This window comes from Aotus nancymaae, unplaced genomic scaffold (assembly GCF_030222135.1).
Source record: "Aotus nancymaae isolate 86718 unplaced genomic scaffold, 86718_ANA_hifiasm-v0.15.2.pri h1tg000011l, whole genome shotgun sequence".
NCBI lineage: Eukaryota > Metazoa > Chordata > Mammalia > Primates > Aotidae > Aotus > Aotus nancymaae.
The window spans coordinates 53301762-53318562 of NW_026988422.1; the positions used below are offsets into that span (position 1 = coordinate 53301762).

The 16801-nt window shown below is 47.3% G+C and overlaps 1 protein-coding gene across 1 annotated transcript in view; it reads left to right on the forward strand.

The window, feature by feature from the left end:
- PLEKHD1 (pleckstrin homology and coiled-coil domain containing D1) overlaps nt 1–16801 on the forward strand; it is a 41164-nt gene that overhangs the window by 13544 nt on the left and 10819 nt on the right. The window contains exons 2-6 of the mRNA XM_012438276.2: nt 3964–4057; nt 4428–4517; nt 4731–4807; nt 5597–5688; nt 6683–6735. Coding sequence (XP_012293699.1) covers nt 3964–4057; nt 4428–4517; nt 4731–4807; nt 5597–5688; nt 6683–6735 — 406 coding nt within the window. The remainder of the gene's footprint in view (nt 1–3963; nt 4058–4427; nt 4518–4730; nt 4808–5596; nt 5689–6682; nt 6736–16801) is intronic.

A 16801-nucleotide genomic window follows, 5' to 3' on the forward strand; every position in this document is an offset into this window, starting at 1 on the left:
CAGTGTGTTTGGCCACAGTTCTGGAGGCTGAGAGTCTGAGATCAAGTTGCCAGCATGGTCAGGTTCTGATGAGGGCACCTGTTCCTGGCTTGCAGATGGTCGCCTTCTCAATATGTCCTCGCATGGTGGAGCAAGAGGAAAAAGAGGGTGAGAGAGATTTGATTTATTTATTTTTACAACAGGGTCTTGATCTGTCAGCCAGGCTGGAGTACAGTGGTGGTGCCATCACAGCTCACTGCAGCCTTGAGCTCCCAGACTCAAGTGATCCTCTCACTCAGCCTCCTGAGTAGCTAGAACTACAGGTGTGTACCAATGCCCAGCTAAGTCCTTTTTTTTTGTAGAGACAAGGCCTTGCTATGTTGCCCAGGCTGGTCTTGAGCTCCTGGGCTCAAGTAATCCTCCTGCTTCAGCCTCCTAAAGTGTCGTGATTACAGATGTGAGCCACTGCATCCAGCCAGGAAAGAGAGCTCTTCTTCTTCTCCTCCTCCTCCTCCTCCTTCTTTTTCTTTTAGAGTCTTGCTCTGTCACCAGGCTGGGGTGCAGTGGTGCGATCTTGGCTCACTGCAACCTCTGTCTCCCGGGTTCAAGCAATTCTCCTGCCTCAGCCTCCCAAGTAGCTGGGACTACAGGTGTGTGCCACCATGCCGGACTAATTTCTGTATTTTTAGTAGAAATGGGGTTTCACCACGTTGGCCAGGATGGTCTCAATCTCTTGACCTGGTGATCCACCCACCTGAGCCTTCCAAAGTGCTAGGATTACAGGAGTGAAAGAGAGCTCTTCTTATAAAGCCACAGTCCTATTGGCTTAGGGCCCTACCCTTATGACCTTTGTTACCATTAATTACCTCCTAAAGACCTTATCTCCAAATACAGTCATATGTGGGGTTAGGGCTTGAACATATGAATGTTGAGGAGACATACTGGGTCCATAGCAGTATTTCCAAAGCCATTGAGAGGAGGCTGTAGCCCTGGAGACAGTCCTGTGCTGCTTCCTGCAGTGATTGTATTCAGACCATGGAATGCATCACTCAGCCCTGTCCTGAGTCCTCTGCAGATTGGCAGGGTGATGAGCACAATCTCATTTGACCCTCAAAATAACCGCATTAGGTAGTTGTTATTGTCCCCATTCTACAGGTAAAGAAACTAAGGCTCAGAAAGGAAAGCTGACTTGCCCAAGGACCCCCAACCCCAGCTGGAAAATGTCAGGTCTCTCTGTGTCAAAGCTTATGTTCTTAACTACTCTGTGAAATTCCCTTGGAACAGCCAGGGGACACCTACCTGGGCCCATAAGGCTGAAGTGGGATGGACCTGCCCTCCAGGAGCCTGATGCCCCGTCGGGATGAGATGCACACATGGCATGGGGCAGTGGACCTAAGTGCCAAGTGCAGGTCCCGCTAGCCAAGTGCTGAGGAAGTCCAGACATTAGTGTGGGCTGGGAAGGTCACTGGGGTGAGAAGGGTCCCCCTGGCTGAAGAGCAAGAAGGAGGGCATTCCAGGCCGAGCCGCACAATCACCACGTGCAGGACCCCGCAAGTACAGCGGGCAGGGGACAGTGAACTCTGCAGTTGCCTGCGGGGTAGAGAGGCTGAAGGGCAGACGTGGCAGGAAAGCTGAGAGGTGGGCAGAGGTGCTGGCACGTGCTGGCAGGCCTGGAATGTCACTGAGGTTCTGCAGCAGGTCTTATTCACGTGCTCTTTCTGTACTGGGGCAAGAAAGGCCTGGGGAGAGAGTTGGCATTAGTAGGGTATCAACCCTGAGCAGGGTCCACAGGGCTGTGTTTGTTATATGGCCAGGCAGAGATGGTCGGTTCAGGTAAAGAAAATGGGGCTGGGTGTGGTGGCTCAGCCTGTAATCCCAGCACTTTGGGAGGCCGAGGCAGGTTCAGGGTCACTTGAGGCCAAGAGTTCGAGGCCATTCTGGGCAACATAGAAAGACCCTGTTTCTATTTTATTTTATTTTTTTAGACAGTCTCACTCTGTCACCCAGGTTGGAGTGCAGTGATGAGATCTTGGCTCACTGCAACCTCCACCTTCTGGGTTCAAGAGATTCTCGTGCCTCAGCCTCCCCAGTAGCTGAAATTACAGATGTGAGCCACCACATCCAACTGATTTTTGTATTTTTATTAAAAACGGGGTTTCACCATGTTAGCCAGGCTGGTGTCAAACTCCTGACCTCAAGTGATCCACTCACCTCAGCCTCCCACAGTCCTGGGATTATAGGTGTGAGCCACTGCACCCAGCCTTCTATTTTTAAAAAAGAAAAGAAAATGGGTTGGCATGAGGCTCACACCAAAGCACAGAGCTGAGCTTCACCTTCCTCAGATGGCAGCTGCCAGCAGCCCAGGCCTGCCTTACCCAGCAGCGGGGGCCTTAGGAAAGATCGTGTGGCTGGTGTTACCTTCAGAGGTTCACTGGCATCGCCATGCTCACCAGCAAGCTTGCTTGTTTGTTTGTTTCTTTCTTTCCTTCTCTCTCTCTCCTTCCTTCCTTCTTTCTTTTTTTCTCTCTCTCTTTTGTTGAGATGGAGTCTCACTCTTGTTGCCCAGGCTGGAGTGCGGTGGAGCTATCTTGGCTCACTGTTAAGTTCCACATCCCGGGTTCAAGTGATTCTCCTGCCTCAGCCCCCTGAGTACCTGGGATCACAGGCATGCACCACCACGCCCACCTAATTTCTGTATTTTCAGTAGAGATGGGCTTTCACCATGTTGACAGGCTGGTCTTAAACTCCTGACCTCAAGTGATCCACCTGCCTCACCCTCCCAAAGTGCTGGGATTGAGTACAGGTGTGAACCACAGAACCCAGCCTCACTAGCAAGTTTTTAAGCCCCTCACAAGAGGGCCCATTCAACCAGTGGTGTGCTGGCAAATGTTTAACAACAGGCTCTTGGAGGAGGGAGCTGAGGCAGTTTTACAGGATTTGACATGCGTGGTGTACATACTCCCAACGTGGCCACTATCAGGCTACCAACACCATGTGACCAAATGCAGAACAGGGAAGAGACTGACACTGTGGGCTCTTGTGAGCCCATCTGAGCTGGCTCCAACTCTCCCGGCATGTAAACTTTAAACTCTCACATGTGTGCATGCACACACACACAGACACACACACACTCACACCAACTTTCAGAATCACCACCACATTCTGCTCACATGCCGTCACTACAACAGCACTGATTAGCAGGGGCCCTGGAGGAAGGAGCCAGCCACTCTGGGTGTCCCTGAGCCTGCGGGCTTTGAGTCCCAGTTGGACCTGCCCCTAGAGGGTGCTTGGTGGCTCATCATAGCTCCAAACATGAGCCCTAGGAGAGCCCCTGGGGCAGGTCCAAATGCTCCACATGTTGGCATTAAGGACATGGCCTCCCCAGCAGTCAAAAAGCACCAAAGTCATAGAGCCCCTCAGTTAGACCTGAGTCCCAGAAGGAGGCTGGGGAGCAGCCCAAGACAAAGGGGATACCAGTGTCACACTGGGGTGTTCAGGGCTGCAGACCTGGCCTCGCTGGCCTGGTACCCCAATCTCATTTGACTGCCAGCCTTCATGTTACTTGCCAAAGACCCATGTTAGCATTTTGCATCTTCTTGCCTTCCTTCTCCTCCTAGAGGAGACCCTCAGTGACTGGAGGTGAGAACTCAAGGCGCTGAAGGTGCGCAAGGGGAAGGACCACGGCTGTCCTGCTGTGCGGAGCCAGGGTGGTGGTTCAGCAGGACAGAGGGAGCCAGACCTGGAGGCCAGTAGTGGGGGTCCAGCTGCAGCTGCCCCCCGTGCAGGGGTCAAGCTGCCTGTGGGGAGGTCACCGGCCAGCTGAGGCCTTTGTGAGGATGTGGAACTTGAGTTGGTAAGGATGTCTGAACTGGTGTCCCCATGGGCCCCCATGTGAATCCAGGGCCCCCAAGGGTGCTCTTGCTGTCCCAAGAAGCCTCACCCCTTCTCTCCTGGTTGCCCTTCCTTCCCCACCACCCACTGTAGGTTTTTCATCATCAAAGAGAGCTTTCTGCTTTACTACTCTGAGAGCGAAAAAAAGAGCTTTGAAACCAATAAATACTTCAATATACATCCTAAGGTGAGGCGGCCCCTCCTGGGGACACAGCAGGGGAGGGCCCAGTGTGGGCATCAGGGCTTGGATGTTGTGAGGGGTGGGGACTGTCTGCTGTCTTGCTCTGGTCTAGCAGAGAGTCTGGAGAGCAAATCCTCTGGGGGCAAAAGACCCCCTGCCCCTGTCCTGGGCTGGACCCCCACCCTCCTGTGCCCCAGCCCCTGCCCCAGCCCTTCCTCCTCTCTGAAAGGCAGTTATGGCCTCTGTCCCACGGCCCCAGGGTCTAGCTTCCATCCTGGGGCACTTGTCAGGGCCTGGTTTTGTCCAGGGACCCCCAGAACACCTGAGTGACCTAAACTGGGTGGGGTGGGGGCCGTCTGTCCTGGTTCTTCCTCAGGGCGTCATCCCTTTGGGGGGCTGCCTGGTGGAGGCCAAAGAAGAGCCCAGCATGCCCTATGCCATGAAGATCTCCCACCAGGACTTCCATGTGAGTAGAGCTCTTCTCTCAGCCTGGGCTCCACAGGAGCAGACCAGCCTCTCAGGCCCCTTTGGGACAAACTCTCCCCTGCCAAGGCCTGGCCTGGGAGATGGGCATCAGCACCCAGGGTTGTGGAGTGGGTGGTGACAGGGCAGAGCTGGGCCTCCATCACCCTCAGTGTGACTGCCTCTCAGGCACGCCCATGGCTCCTCTTCCTGGCAGGGGAACATCTTGCTTGCTGCTGAGTCGGAGTTTGAGCAGATCCAGTGGCTGGAGATGCTGCAGGAGTCTGGGAAGGTGTAAGTCCTCACAGCCAGGAGGGTGGCCTGTGGGTCCAGGAAGGGGTGGGCAGGGCTACCCCTGAACTCCCTGCCTCTCTGTTGGGACCATGGTGGGCACAGGGCCAGGGCTGTGGGAGATGGCTAGGGTAGGTGAGAGGAGACAGGCCAGGTTTTAGCGCATCTGTGAGGGGTCCCCTGAGTGAGCTTGGAAAGTATCTAGAGTTACAGGTGGCAGAGGTGGGCACCACTTGTCTCTAACTCTTGGGAAGTGTATTTGATGCCTCCTGACACCCATCTCACCTCCCTAGGCCCATAATTAATTCTAGCAAGGACCAGAGCTGGTGCTTTGTAAATTGGGGTCAAGATCACAGAAACCCCCAGTCAACCCAGTCCATTTGTACGTAAACCACTGCCCTGGCACCTGCCTGGTCAGGCTAGGGCATGCTTTCAGTTCAACAAACAACACTGACAGTCTGCTCTGTGGCAGGCCTTGCACTGGGTGGTAGACATTCAGCGATGTAAAAAGCCACCCGGGAAGCAATCTCTTCCCCGCTCTAATAGTGCTGTTGGCCCAGCCCACAGTAGCCCACTTTGAAGTCTGGGCCAGCCTCCAGCTATTGTAACTGATTCGTGCTGGTGGCATGCCCAGAGCCATGGGTGCCAGAGTGAACGCAAGCTGAGATTCTGGAGGAGAAAGGGTGGGTGAATATAAAACGTATGCCTTCTCTTTCCCCTCCACCCTTCAGCTTCAATGATTTTCTGTTTCTTCCTCTTCTCTCCTCTTTCCCATCTGCCCTCCCTCCCCAGGACCTGGAAGAATGCCCAGCTGGGAGAAGCCATGATCAAAAGCCTGGAGGCCCAGGGGCTGCAGTTGGCTAAGGAAAAGCAGGAGTATTTAGGTTGGCTGGAGGAGTGGTTCCCTAATGGTAGCACTTGGGGACCAGGGGCTATAGCCAGGGGCTTCGTAGAGGGCCCAGCAGGGGTGATGGTCTCTTGGGTGGGGCTATGAGGGGACAGAGACCAGTTTAGCACCTGAAGGGCTTCCTGGTGCAGTTTGCATCCTTTTGGCCAGCATGACCGAAGGCAGGAGTGTCTGATGGTTAAGCGCCTGGTCTCTGGATCCAGCTTCATCACTTGTCACCCGTCTATCAGCTATGTATATCTTTAGGCAGCTCAGCCTCTCTAAACCTCAATTTCCTCATCCTTAAAATCGAGTTAAAAATAGTCCCTAGCTTTTAGAGGATTGGGCTAAATGAGAAAATGTCTGTAAGTGCTTGTGCCGGACATGCAGTAAGGGCTCCATAAGTGGAGTTGATGTTGTTATCCTGTCCTGGGTCCCCAGGGTTTGGCTTGTCCCCAGCACCCCTGCCCCAGACCATTTTAAATCTTGCCATGGAGTTCCAGGCCCCTGTGCCCTTGACTGGTTGGTAAATGTGCACTGTTTGAGAGAAGATGATGAAACTGAGGTTTTGCCCTCGGTCTAGGACGCTCTCCCCTCTGCCTGCTTAGGCACTTGGGGCCCCAGCACCGACTCCCCTATACCTGCTTCAGAAACTCCCTGGCCCCAGGGCTCTGCCCTCCCTGCTAGCCAGACATTAGAGCTAGTAGAAGGTGGGTGTGGGACTAGCCCAGATGCAGCTGCCCTGGGGATGCAGAGATCTCTTTGAACTTCCAAAGATAAGGCCCCTCATAATCCTATGAATGGAAAAAGCAGGATGATGATGGGGAAGGCGGGTGACAGCTTCCATCACCACGAGCTGGCCCACCCTCTGGCTGGCAGGGCTGCAGGACCCTTCCTTAGGAGATGCTGGGATTGACAGTGACCACCTCAGGCACCAACTCCTTCAGGACCTTAGAGCACTTTTGTGAATGTGTGTGTGCTTGTTTTGGCAGACAAACTGATGGAAGAGACGGAAGAACTCTGCCTTCAGAGGGAGCAGAGAGAGGTAGGCTCACACCAAGGGGCCCTCAGCAGCTGTGGTGTGATGACTCGGGTTTCTAGCATTAGGGAATGATGCAGGGGAGCTCGGTGCACAGAGGACTTGCTGGAAGATCAGACGGGGAAGAGCGGGGAGGCCAAGTGGGATCACAGTGCTTGCTTAGGACTTATTGTAGCTTGCTGGTAAAAAGCGTCTTTCTCCTTACCAACCCCTGGGAGTAAAGTGAAAAGGGTGGGTGATCACCTTCTCGAGAAAGAGCCATCTGAAATGTCATCAGCTGCATCAGTAGGTAATGAACTGTTTGTCAATGATGTTCACAGGGGGCCATAATGCCCTCTGTTATCCAGAGAGGGGCATCTGGCCCCTGAGGGTTATTGGACTTGGTGACCTCAGAAGTTCATTCTCTGAATGTCACAAGTCCAGAGCAGGCTAAGCACTGGCTTAAGGCAGCCAGGAGGGTAAAGGAAACTCTTGCCTTGTCTGAAGGTGGGGAGCCACCAAAGCCATCTTCTTCATTTAGAATCTCAGTGCAAGCTGGGCACAGTGGCTCACACCTGTAATCTCAGCACTTTGGGAAGCCGAGGTGGGCAGGTCACCTGAGGTCAGGAGTTCAAGACCAGCCTGGCCAAAAATGCTGAAACACCGTCTCTACCAAAAATACAAAATTAAGCCAGGCATGGTGGCCCATACCTGTAATCCCAGCTACTCAGGAGGCTGAGGCAGGAGAATCACTTGAACCCAGGAGGCAGAGGTTGCAGTGAGCCGAGATCACACCATTGCACACTCCAGCCTGGGCGACAGAGACTCCTCAAAAAAAAAAAAAGCACCGGGCTTTGCCTGTTCTGAGGAGTCATTACCACATCTGAAAGGCAGGGGGCGATAGTGGGTAGCACTGTGGATTTTGGAGCCAGGCTGCCCGTATTTGCATTTGACCTTGACTACTTCTAGCTTTGTGACCTCAGGCAAGTTATTGAACTTTTCTAAATATTCTTATCTGAAAAATGCGGATGATAATAGAATCCATCTTAGGGATGTTGTGAGGATTTAGTGAGATGTTACACATAAAGTGCTTGGCACGTAGTACATGCTTAATGAATAGCTGTGTTTGCTAGCGTTATGATCATATTATTAATATAGGCCATCCTGCAAGTGAACAGTCTGAGGCCTGAAGCGGCAGAGTGGCTTGACCAGGGCCGCCTACAGAGGGAGGGCCTGATTTAGTCCACTGCTTTTTGCCTAGTCACTTGTCCTTGTCCTCTCCCAGGCAAGTCACAGGGCTGGGGCTATCAGCCTTGGCTCAGACCCTCTAACTTGACTCTTGGGAAGTCCTCACCTTTCCCAGCCACCCCTCCCTGGGCTCTGAAACAGGCATCAAAAAATAGCATGTCCCCTTTGCACCCCAAACATTCTCAGGGCCTGGCACAGCTCCTGGTCCAAGATGAGTTCTCGATAGATGTTTGTGGAATGAATCAGGAAATGAATGGGATTGATTTTTGCAACTTCACATCTTGATTTTAATCCAACAGGACAATCTACCCTCATTTTTCTTCTTCTAAAATTGTATTGGTTATTCTTGCTGATTTATCCTTCCAACTGGACTTCAGAATCATTTTGTTGATTTAAGAGAAAAAAAAAAAGATTGGGGATTTGTATTTGGATGACATGGATTTGAGGACTGGCATCATGATGGCACCGAGTCTTCTTCCACCACCCAGAGTTGGGCCTCTGTGTCTGCAGGCTCTCCTCTAGGTCCTATGTTAGGGTTTTGGCACTTTCTTCATATAATTCTATACATTGTAAGCGAGGCTTCGGTATTGTCAGCAAATTAAAAACAGGTGCCTGGGGTGGGATGGAGTGGCAGACACAGCCACTGGCAGGGAGAGAGACAGACTTATCCATCAGAGAGGCTAAATCTGGGGCAGCAGTTGGCTGGAGGAAAATTTAGACACTCTATCTAGGTCTTTAGCCAGGAAATTAGGACAGCGGAGACCCGCTGCACACAGGGCTCCCTTAATGCCACAGCACAATGAAGGAGGGAGGCCTGTCAGCTGTGAACTCCCTGGCTCTCTGGTATAAAATGTGAATGAGATTCAGGCCCAGCTGGTACCCACCATGAAGGCTGTTCTGGGCAGGAAGAGAACTCTGCCTCAGTTCTCATTTTTTGTCGTCTGCATGCTCTAGATCTGGAATAGAGCTCAGGTTCTATTCTTTGCCACTGAGTTATTCGGTCAAAGTTTCTTCTTCCTTAACTTTCTCATGCATAGGATGGGTCCACCTGTCTCCTGCAGAATTCTCCTGGTAGAATTCATCAGTGAGCCCATCTGGGCTTGGTGCTTTTTGTTTTGGAAGGTTATTAATTATTGATTCAATTTATTTAATAAATATAAGCCTATTCAAATTGTCTATTTCTTCTTGTGTAAGTTTTGATAAATTGTGTCTTTCAAGGAGTTGGTCCATTTCATCTGAGTTATCAAATTTGTTGGCATGGAGTTATTCACCATAGTTCTTTATTATCCTTTTAATGTGTGTAGTAGCTGTTATGTCCCCTCTTCCCCACTTTCGTTTCTGATATTAACAATTTATGTCTTCTTTCTTTTTACTTAGCCTGACTAGAGTCTTATGAATTTTATTTATCTTTTCAAAGAACTGGCTTTGGATTTTATTGATTTTCTCTGTTGATTTCCTGTTTTCAGTTTCATTGATTTCTGCTCTTTTATTTCTTTTTTTTTCTTACCTTTGATTTAATTTTCTCTCTTTTTTTTTCTAATTTCCTAATGTGGAAGCTTAGATTATTAATTTTAGATATTTCTTATTTTCTAATATATTAATTTGATGTTATACATTTCTCTCAAAGCACCGCCTTTATTACTTCAACAAATTTTGGTGGGTTGTATTTTTACTTTCATTTAGTTCAAAATGTTTTTAGATTTCTCTTGATATTTCTTCTTTGACACATCTGTTATTTAGAAATGATAGACTTTTTTAATCTTCAAGTATTTTGTGGATTTTCCAGCTAACTTTCTGTTGTTGATTTCTAGCACAATTCCACTGTGGTTTAGGGGCAGACATTATATGATTTCTATTCTTTCATATTTGTTTTCTGGGCACAGTGGCACATGCCTGTGCTCCCAGCACTTTGGGAAGCCACGGCAGGAGGATTGCTGAGGCCAGGAGTTTGTGGCAAGCATGAGTAACACAGCAAGGCCCAGTCTCTACCAAAAAAAAAAAGAGAGAGAGAGAAAGAAAAAAGAAAAAAATTCACCAGGCATATGTAGTCCTAGGTACTCAGAAGACTGAGGCAGGAGGATCACTTGAAGCCAGGAGTTACAGTGAGCTGTGATTGTACCACTGCACTTCAGCCTGGGTGACAGAGCAAGACCTTGTCTCTAAAAAAATTAAAGATTAAAAAATAAATTCAAAAATGTGTTAAGGTGTGTTTTATGGCCCAGAAAGTGGTCTATTTTGGCGGATGTTCCAAATGAGCTTGAAAGTTATGTAGAATCTGCTGTTGTTGGGTGAAATAGTCCATACATCCCTTAGTCTTGATCTGCCATAGCAAAATGCAGTAGACTGAGTGGCTTAAACAACAGAAATTTATTTCTCACAGTTCTGTAGACCAGAAATTCCTAGATCAAGGGCCAACAAGGCAGGCTTCATTCTGAGGCTTCTATTGGTTTTTAGGCAGCTGCCATCTCACTGTGTGTTCCAATACCCTCTTCTTGAGCATGCATGGAGAGAGAGAAAGAGCAAGCTCTCTGATGTCTTTTCTCACAAGGGCACTAATCCCATCATGAGGGTCTCATCCCTATGATTTCACCTAACGCTAATTATCTCATGAAGGCCCTATATCCAAATACTACCACATTGAGGGCTAGGGCTTCAACGTAGGAATTTTGAGGGAATGCCAAAATTCAGTTCATACAGGTGTCAGTTATATCCAGTTGATTAATGGGACTGTTGAATTCAACTACGTCCTTGCTATTTTTTCTGCCTTCGAGATCTGTCAGTTTCTGAGAGACAGGTGTCAATGTTTCCATCTATAATGGTGGATTCATCTATTTCTTCCTTGCTGTTCTATCAGGTCTTTGCTTCATGTATTTTGTTGCTCTGTTGTTCGGCATACGCACATTACAAATTGTTATGTATTCTGTGAGTATTGACCCTTTTATCATTATGTGGTGCTCCACTTAATCCCTAACAACTTTCCTTGCTCTGAAGTCTGCTCTGTCTGCAATTAGTACAGCTGCTTTTGCTTTCTTTTGATTAGTATTGCCATGATATATCTTTCTGCATCCCTTTTAGTCTATATCTGTCTTTATATTCAAAGTGGGTTTCTTGCAGGCAGTATATAGCTGGGTCTTGGTTTTTGGTCCACTCTGACAATCTCAGTCTTTTAATTAGTGTATTTAGACCATTGACATTTAAAGTGACTATTGATATAGTTGCATTAGTATTTACCATATTTGTTACTGTTTTTCATTTGTTGTCCTTATTCTTTGTTCTTATTTTTGTCCTCCACATATGTTTGTGGGTTTTTTTTTGTTTGTTTGTTTGTTTTTTGAGATAGGGTCTTGCTTCATTGCTCAGACTGGAGTCCAGTGGCACAGTCATGGCTCACTGCAGCTTTGACCTTCCAAGTTCAAAAACCCTCCTGCCTCAGCCTTCATGAGTAGCTGGGACTACAGGCATGCACTACCACGCCTGGCTAATTAATTAATTATTATTATTATTATTATTATTTTTTTGTAGAGACTATGTCTCAGTGTGTTGCCCAGGCTGGCCTCAAACTCTTGGGCTCAAGCAATATTCCCACCTTGGCCTCCCAAAGTGCTAGGATTACAGATGTGAGCCATCATGCCTGGCCTTCTGTGTTATTTTCTTTTTAATTTTTAAAATCTTTTTAAAAATCACATTTATTAGAATCCTGAGTGAAAATGATATTTTTTATTTTTTAAGAAATAAAGACAAGGTCTTGCTATATTGCCAAGGCTGGTCTCAAACTCCTGGATTCAAGCAATCCTCCTACCTTCGCATTCCCAAAGTGCTGGAATTACAGATGTGAGCCACCATGCCTGGCCCCTACTGGGTTTTAATTGTGCATTTCATACAATTCAATTTTCTCTCTTCACTTAGCATATCAGTTGTATTTCTTTTTTCTCCCCTTTTTAGTGGCTATCCTGGATTTTGCAATATACATTTACAGCTAATCCAAATTCATTTTCAAATAACACTATGCCACTTCACTAATAATACAAGTACCTTATAATAACAAAATATATCCAATTCTTCCTTACTGTTTCTTTTAATATTATTGTCATTAGTTTCACTTATACATAAGTGTATATAGCAGATAGATAATTATACATAATCAGCTACTTTGTTTGCTATTATCTGTTAGATCAATTACAAATAAGAAAAGTAAAAGTTTTTATTTTACATTCATTTGATAAAAGAAACACTTCAGCTGAATTACATTTAAAGGACTTTAATTGGCTGGGCATGGTGGCTCACGCCTGTAATACTAGCACTCTGGGAGGTTGAGGTGGGTGGATCACCTGAGGTCAGGAGTTCAAGACCAGCCTGGACAATATGGTGAAACCGCCATGTCTACTAAAAATACAAAAAAAAAATAGCTGGGCGTGGTGGTGCGTGCCTGTAATCCCAGCCACTCAGGAAGCTGAGGCAGGAGAATCACTTGAACCCAGGAGGCAGAGGTTGCAGTGAGCCAATATCGTACCATGGTACTCCATACCCTGGGTGGCAGAACAAAACTCCATCTAAATAAATAAATAGAAAAAATAAAGGAGTTTGTCTGGGTGCAGTGGCTCACGACTGTAATCCCAGCACTTTGGGGGGCCCAGGCGGGTGGATCATGAGGTCAGGAGATCGAGACCATCCTGGCTGACATGGTGAAACCTCGTCTCTCCTAAAAATACAAAAAGTTAGCAGGGCATGGTAGCACACACCTGTAATCACAGCTACTCAGGAGGCTGAGTCAGGAGAATCACTGGAACCCAAGAGGCGGAGGTCGCAGGGAGTGGATCTCGTGTGTACCAGATCTCGTGTGTACTCAGAGCGAGAGCTCACTTATCACCAAGGGGGTGACCCAAGCTATTTATGAAGGATCTGCCCCCATGATCCAAATACCTCCCACCAGGCCCCACCTCCAAGATTAGGGATTACATTTTCAACATGAGATGTGGGCAGGAACAAATATCCAAGCTGTATTAATCTGCCCATCTTTTCAATTTTGGGAATAGAATTTTGCTCTATGATCTCACTTCTCCATTGATGTAAGAATACTTGTTGATTTTTCAATTTGTTTGATTTTTAAATTTATTTTATTTTATTTAGAGACAGGGTCTCACTGTGTTGCCCAGGCTGTTCTCAAACTCCTGGGCTCAAGCGATCCACCTTGGCCTCCCAAACTGTTGGGATTACAGGCATGAACTACAGCATCCGGCCTTGTTCAGATTTTTACTTATTAGAATGGAGTGACAACTTCTAAATTCCTTACATGCTGGACTGCGAACTGAAGTTCTTCAATTCTCTTTCTTTCTCCTCCTTAATCTATAACTTTTCCCCTAATGGTAGAAATTATGCTTTTTATAGAAAACTTGCAAAACATGAATAAGAAAGTAAAATTTATTCTTAATCCCATAACTGACAGACAACTGTCACCAAACTTTTTGGCGTTTTTCATTTTAGTCTTTTTTTCCCTATAGATTATTCTTAAATATGGTGTATTTTAAATATAATTATGAGCATATTGGATATTCAGTTCTATGGATGGCCTTTTCATTATACTTTTCATTATACCTTCATTAACATAATACATTTTCCATGTCATTCAACATTCTTTGAAAACATCAGTTTTAATGGCAATATACTGATTCATTGTATGAATTTTTTAAAATAACCTTCTATTTTTTATCTTGCTTCCTGACCAAGAAGAAGCAATCAAGGTTTTGAGTAGGGAGTGAGGAAAAAGGGTGGGTAATATGATTTGATTTCCATTTTTGGGGGGAGGATTGCCTCCCTCTGTCACTCAGGCTGGAGTGCAATGGCACGACCTTGGCTCACTGCAGCCTCAACCTCCCAGGCTCAAGTGATCCTCCTGCCTTGCCCTCCCAAGTAGCTGGGGCCACAGGTGCACACCACCATGCCCAGATAATTTTTTCTTTTTTTTTGTAGAGATGGGGTTTCACCATATCTCCCAGGCTGCTCTTGAACTCCTGAGCTCAGGCGACCCACCTGCCTTGGCCTCCCAAAGTGCTGGGATTACAGTGATTTCTATTTTAAGTAGTAATGTTGGCTGCAATATGGAGAAAAGGATGAAGAGGGGCCAAAAAGAGTGCAAAGAGCCCAAGTGGGAGGCCACTGCATTAGTCCAGGCAAGACCTAACAGCTGTGTGAACCAGAGCAGGGCAGTGAGATGAAGAGAAGTTGCCTGGCAGGTTCTAGAGCAGGGTTGCAGGGGGTGGCAATATGAACTGGACTTGAAGGGGAAAGAATAGAGGGGGAAGGACAGGGTGAAGCGTGACTCCGAAGTTTCTCACCTGCACAGTGAATGGTGGTGCATTCCCTGAGTCAGGGTGCACTGGGAAGATCACAAGCTCTGATGGGGAAGATCATGAATTTGTTCTTGGACATGTGTTTGTGATATCTTTGGATATCTGGCTGGAGATGTGAAGCCAACAGTTGGAATACAAGGGGATGGAGCTCAACTGAGAGTAGAGGTATCAACATAGGTGTTGTTTGCACATAAATAGCAAATAAAGGGGAGGGGAGGGGGTGGGAGTGGTCTAGATTGCCTTGGATCTAGCGCAGACAGAGAGGGCACAGGTAGCACTCTCTGAAATGAGGCACTACTCCATGGTAGGGGTATTGGGAGGACTGCATACAAACTGCTTGCAACGTAGGAAGTGCTTAATAAATGATAGCCTCTGTCAGCCCATCCAGCTTCCCTCCCATGACGTTCACTCTCACTCTGGGCCCAGCCATATGGGCCAATCTTGGTTCTTTTAGGGCAGCAGGTTCTCACAGTGCCTTTGTACATACCTTTCCTTCTGCCTGGAATGCTCCTTCTTTTTCCTTCTGTTGATTCACCTTCATCCGTCAGCTAACGAATCACCTGATCTCACCCCACCCCACACTGCATACCTGCTGCACACCCATCAGGGTAGCTTTACATAGAACATGGCCCTGTCCTGCATATCATGTGTCTTGGTTTGTAATGCTACTCTAATGTGTCTGATTATTTTGGTAATATTTGATGTTTGCATTTGATCGAAAATCCTGGTTTTATTTTATTTATTTGAGATAGGGCATCATTTTGTTGCCCAGGCTGGAGTGCAGTGACATGATCTTGGCTCACTGCAAACTCTGCGTCCCGGACTCAAGGGATCTTCCTGCCTTAGCCCTTCAAGTAGCTGGAACTATGGGCTTGTACCACCACACCTGGCTAATTTTTTGTATTTTTAGTAGAGATGGGTTTTTGCCATGTTCGCCAGGGTGGTCTCAAACTCCTGAGCTCAAGCAATCCACCCACCTTGGCCTCCCATAGGCTAGGATTACAGGCATGAGCCACCTCTCCCGGACCTGGTTTCATTAATAATTGCACTAGACTGTGAGCTCCCTGAGAGCAGGGATACAACTGTTTTTGCTTATCTTCACGTCCTCAGTGCATAGCTTGGCAGATGCTTGAACCATATTAGACACTCAACAAACATGTGTGGCATGAATAAATAGAATTATCTAGCAGACGGTTGAGTCGATAAGGAAAGGCTTTTACCAGGGTTGTTCAGGGGTGAAATGGGCTGTCATGAGAGCCAGTCAAGCAGAGCTTGGACCATCTCTTGGCAGGAAAACCAAGCAGGAGATTGAAGCATCTGATGGAGATTTTAATTGCCTTTAAAGTTCCTTTGACCCTGGAGTTTCTGATTCATGGGTGCCTGTTTCTCTGACTCTTTCACAGAGCAATAAATGCTGCCCAGGCACATGTAACACTGACTCAGGTAGAAAAGCATCTGATCGCATGTATCTGGGACCACTGGGGAAGGAAGGGGATTCCAATCATTCCAAGCCAAATGCTTGTCTTGCCATATTATTTTCAGGTGAATCAGATTCACTTTCTGCCTCTCGGAGGCATAGCTGGGATCTGCTGGCATCACGAGGCACTTAAATGCTAGGGAGGGAAAGAGTGGGTTTTAATCATTGACCCTCCCCCCATTTTCAACTACAAAAAGATGTCCCAGTGTAATATTAAGTAGTGGGAAATATTTGCAAGTTGGAATGTTGGAGAAAGGGGCTTTCCAGGGAGGAGGTGGAGCCTCCAGGTCAGTCCCCCGTGATCATTTCTGAAGCAGTAGAGGCCTCAGACTTGTAAGACCTGGGCAAACTGTCTGGGCACGGTGACTCATAATCCCAGCACTTTGGGAAGCCAAGGGGGATGGATCACCTGAGGTCAGAAGTTTGAGACTAGCCTGGCCAATATGGTGAAACTCCGTCTCTACTAAGAATACAAAAATTAACTGGGTATGGTGTTGTGCACCTGCAATCCCAGCTATCGGGAAGTTGAGGCAGGAGAATTGCTTGAGCCCAGGAGGTAGAGGTTGCAGTGAGCAGAGATCATGCCACTGCACTCCAGCCTGGGTGACGAAGTGAGACTCTGTCTCAAAAAAAAAACAAAAAACAAAAACTGGGTGCCTTTGTGATTTTTCAGATGTAAGCCCGAAGATGCTTACAGCTTGTAATTTCCAAGGCTTCTAAACAGCTCTGCCCCAGCAGGCAGAGCCCACTGAGGAGAGGGAATATGTCAGGTTTGTCGAATCTGAGGCTACAAAGGGGTTTAGCATCACTAGCAATATCCAATATCCTGTGTCAGCTACTGAGAATGAATAAAATAGGGAGTTTCTAACTTTTCTGAAGCTGCAAACTTTTATTTCATTAAAGAGGAGTTGGGGTCTATAAGAATAAAATTTTAATTATATTTATATTATGTCTATGTATGGTATTTCATATCTAGACACTGATTGCCATGGCCGGGGTAAGGGAATGTAGCATATCACGC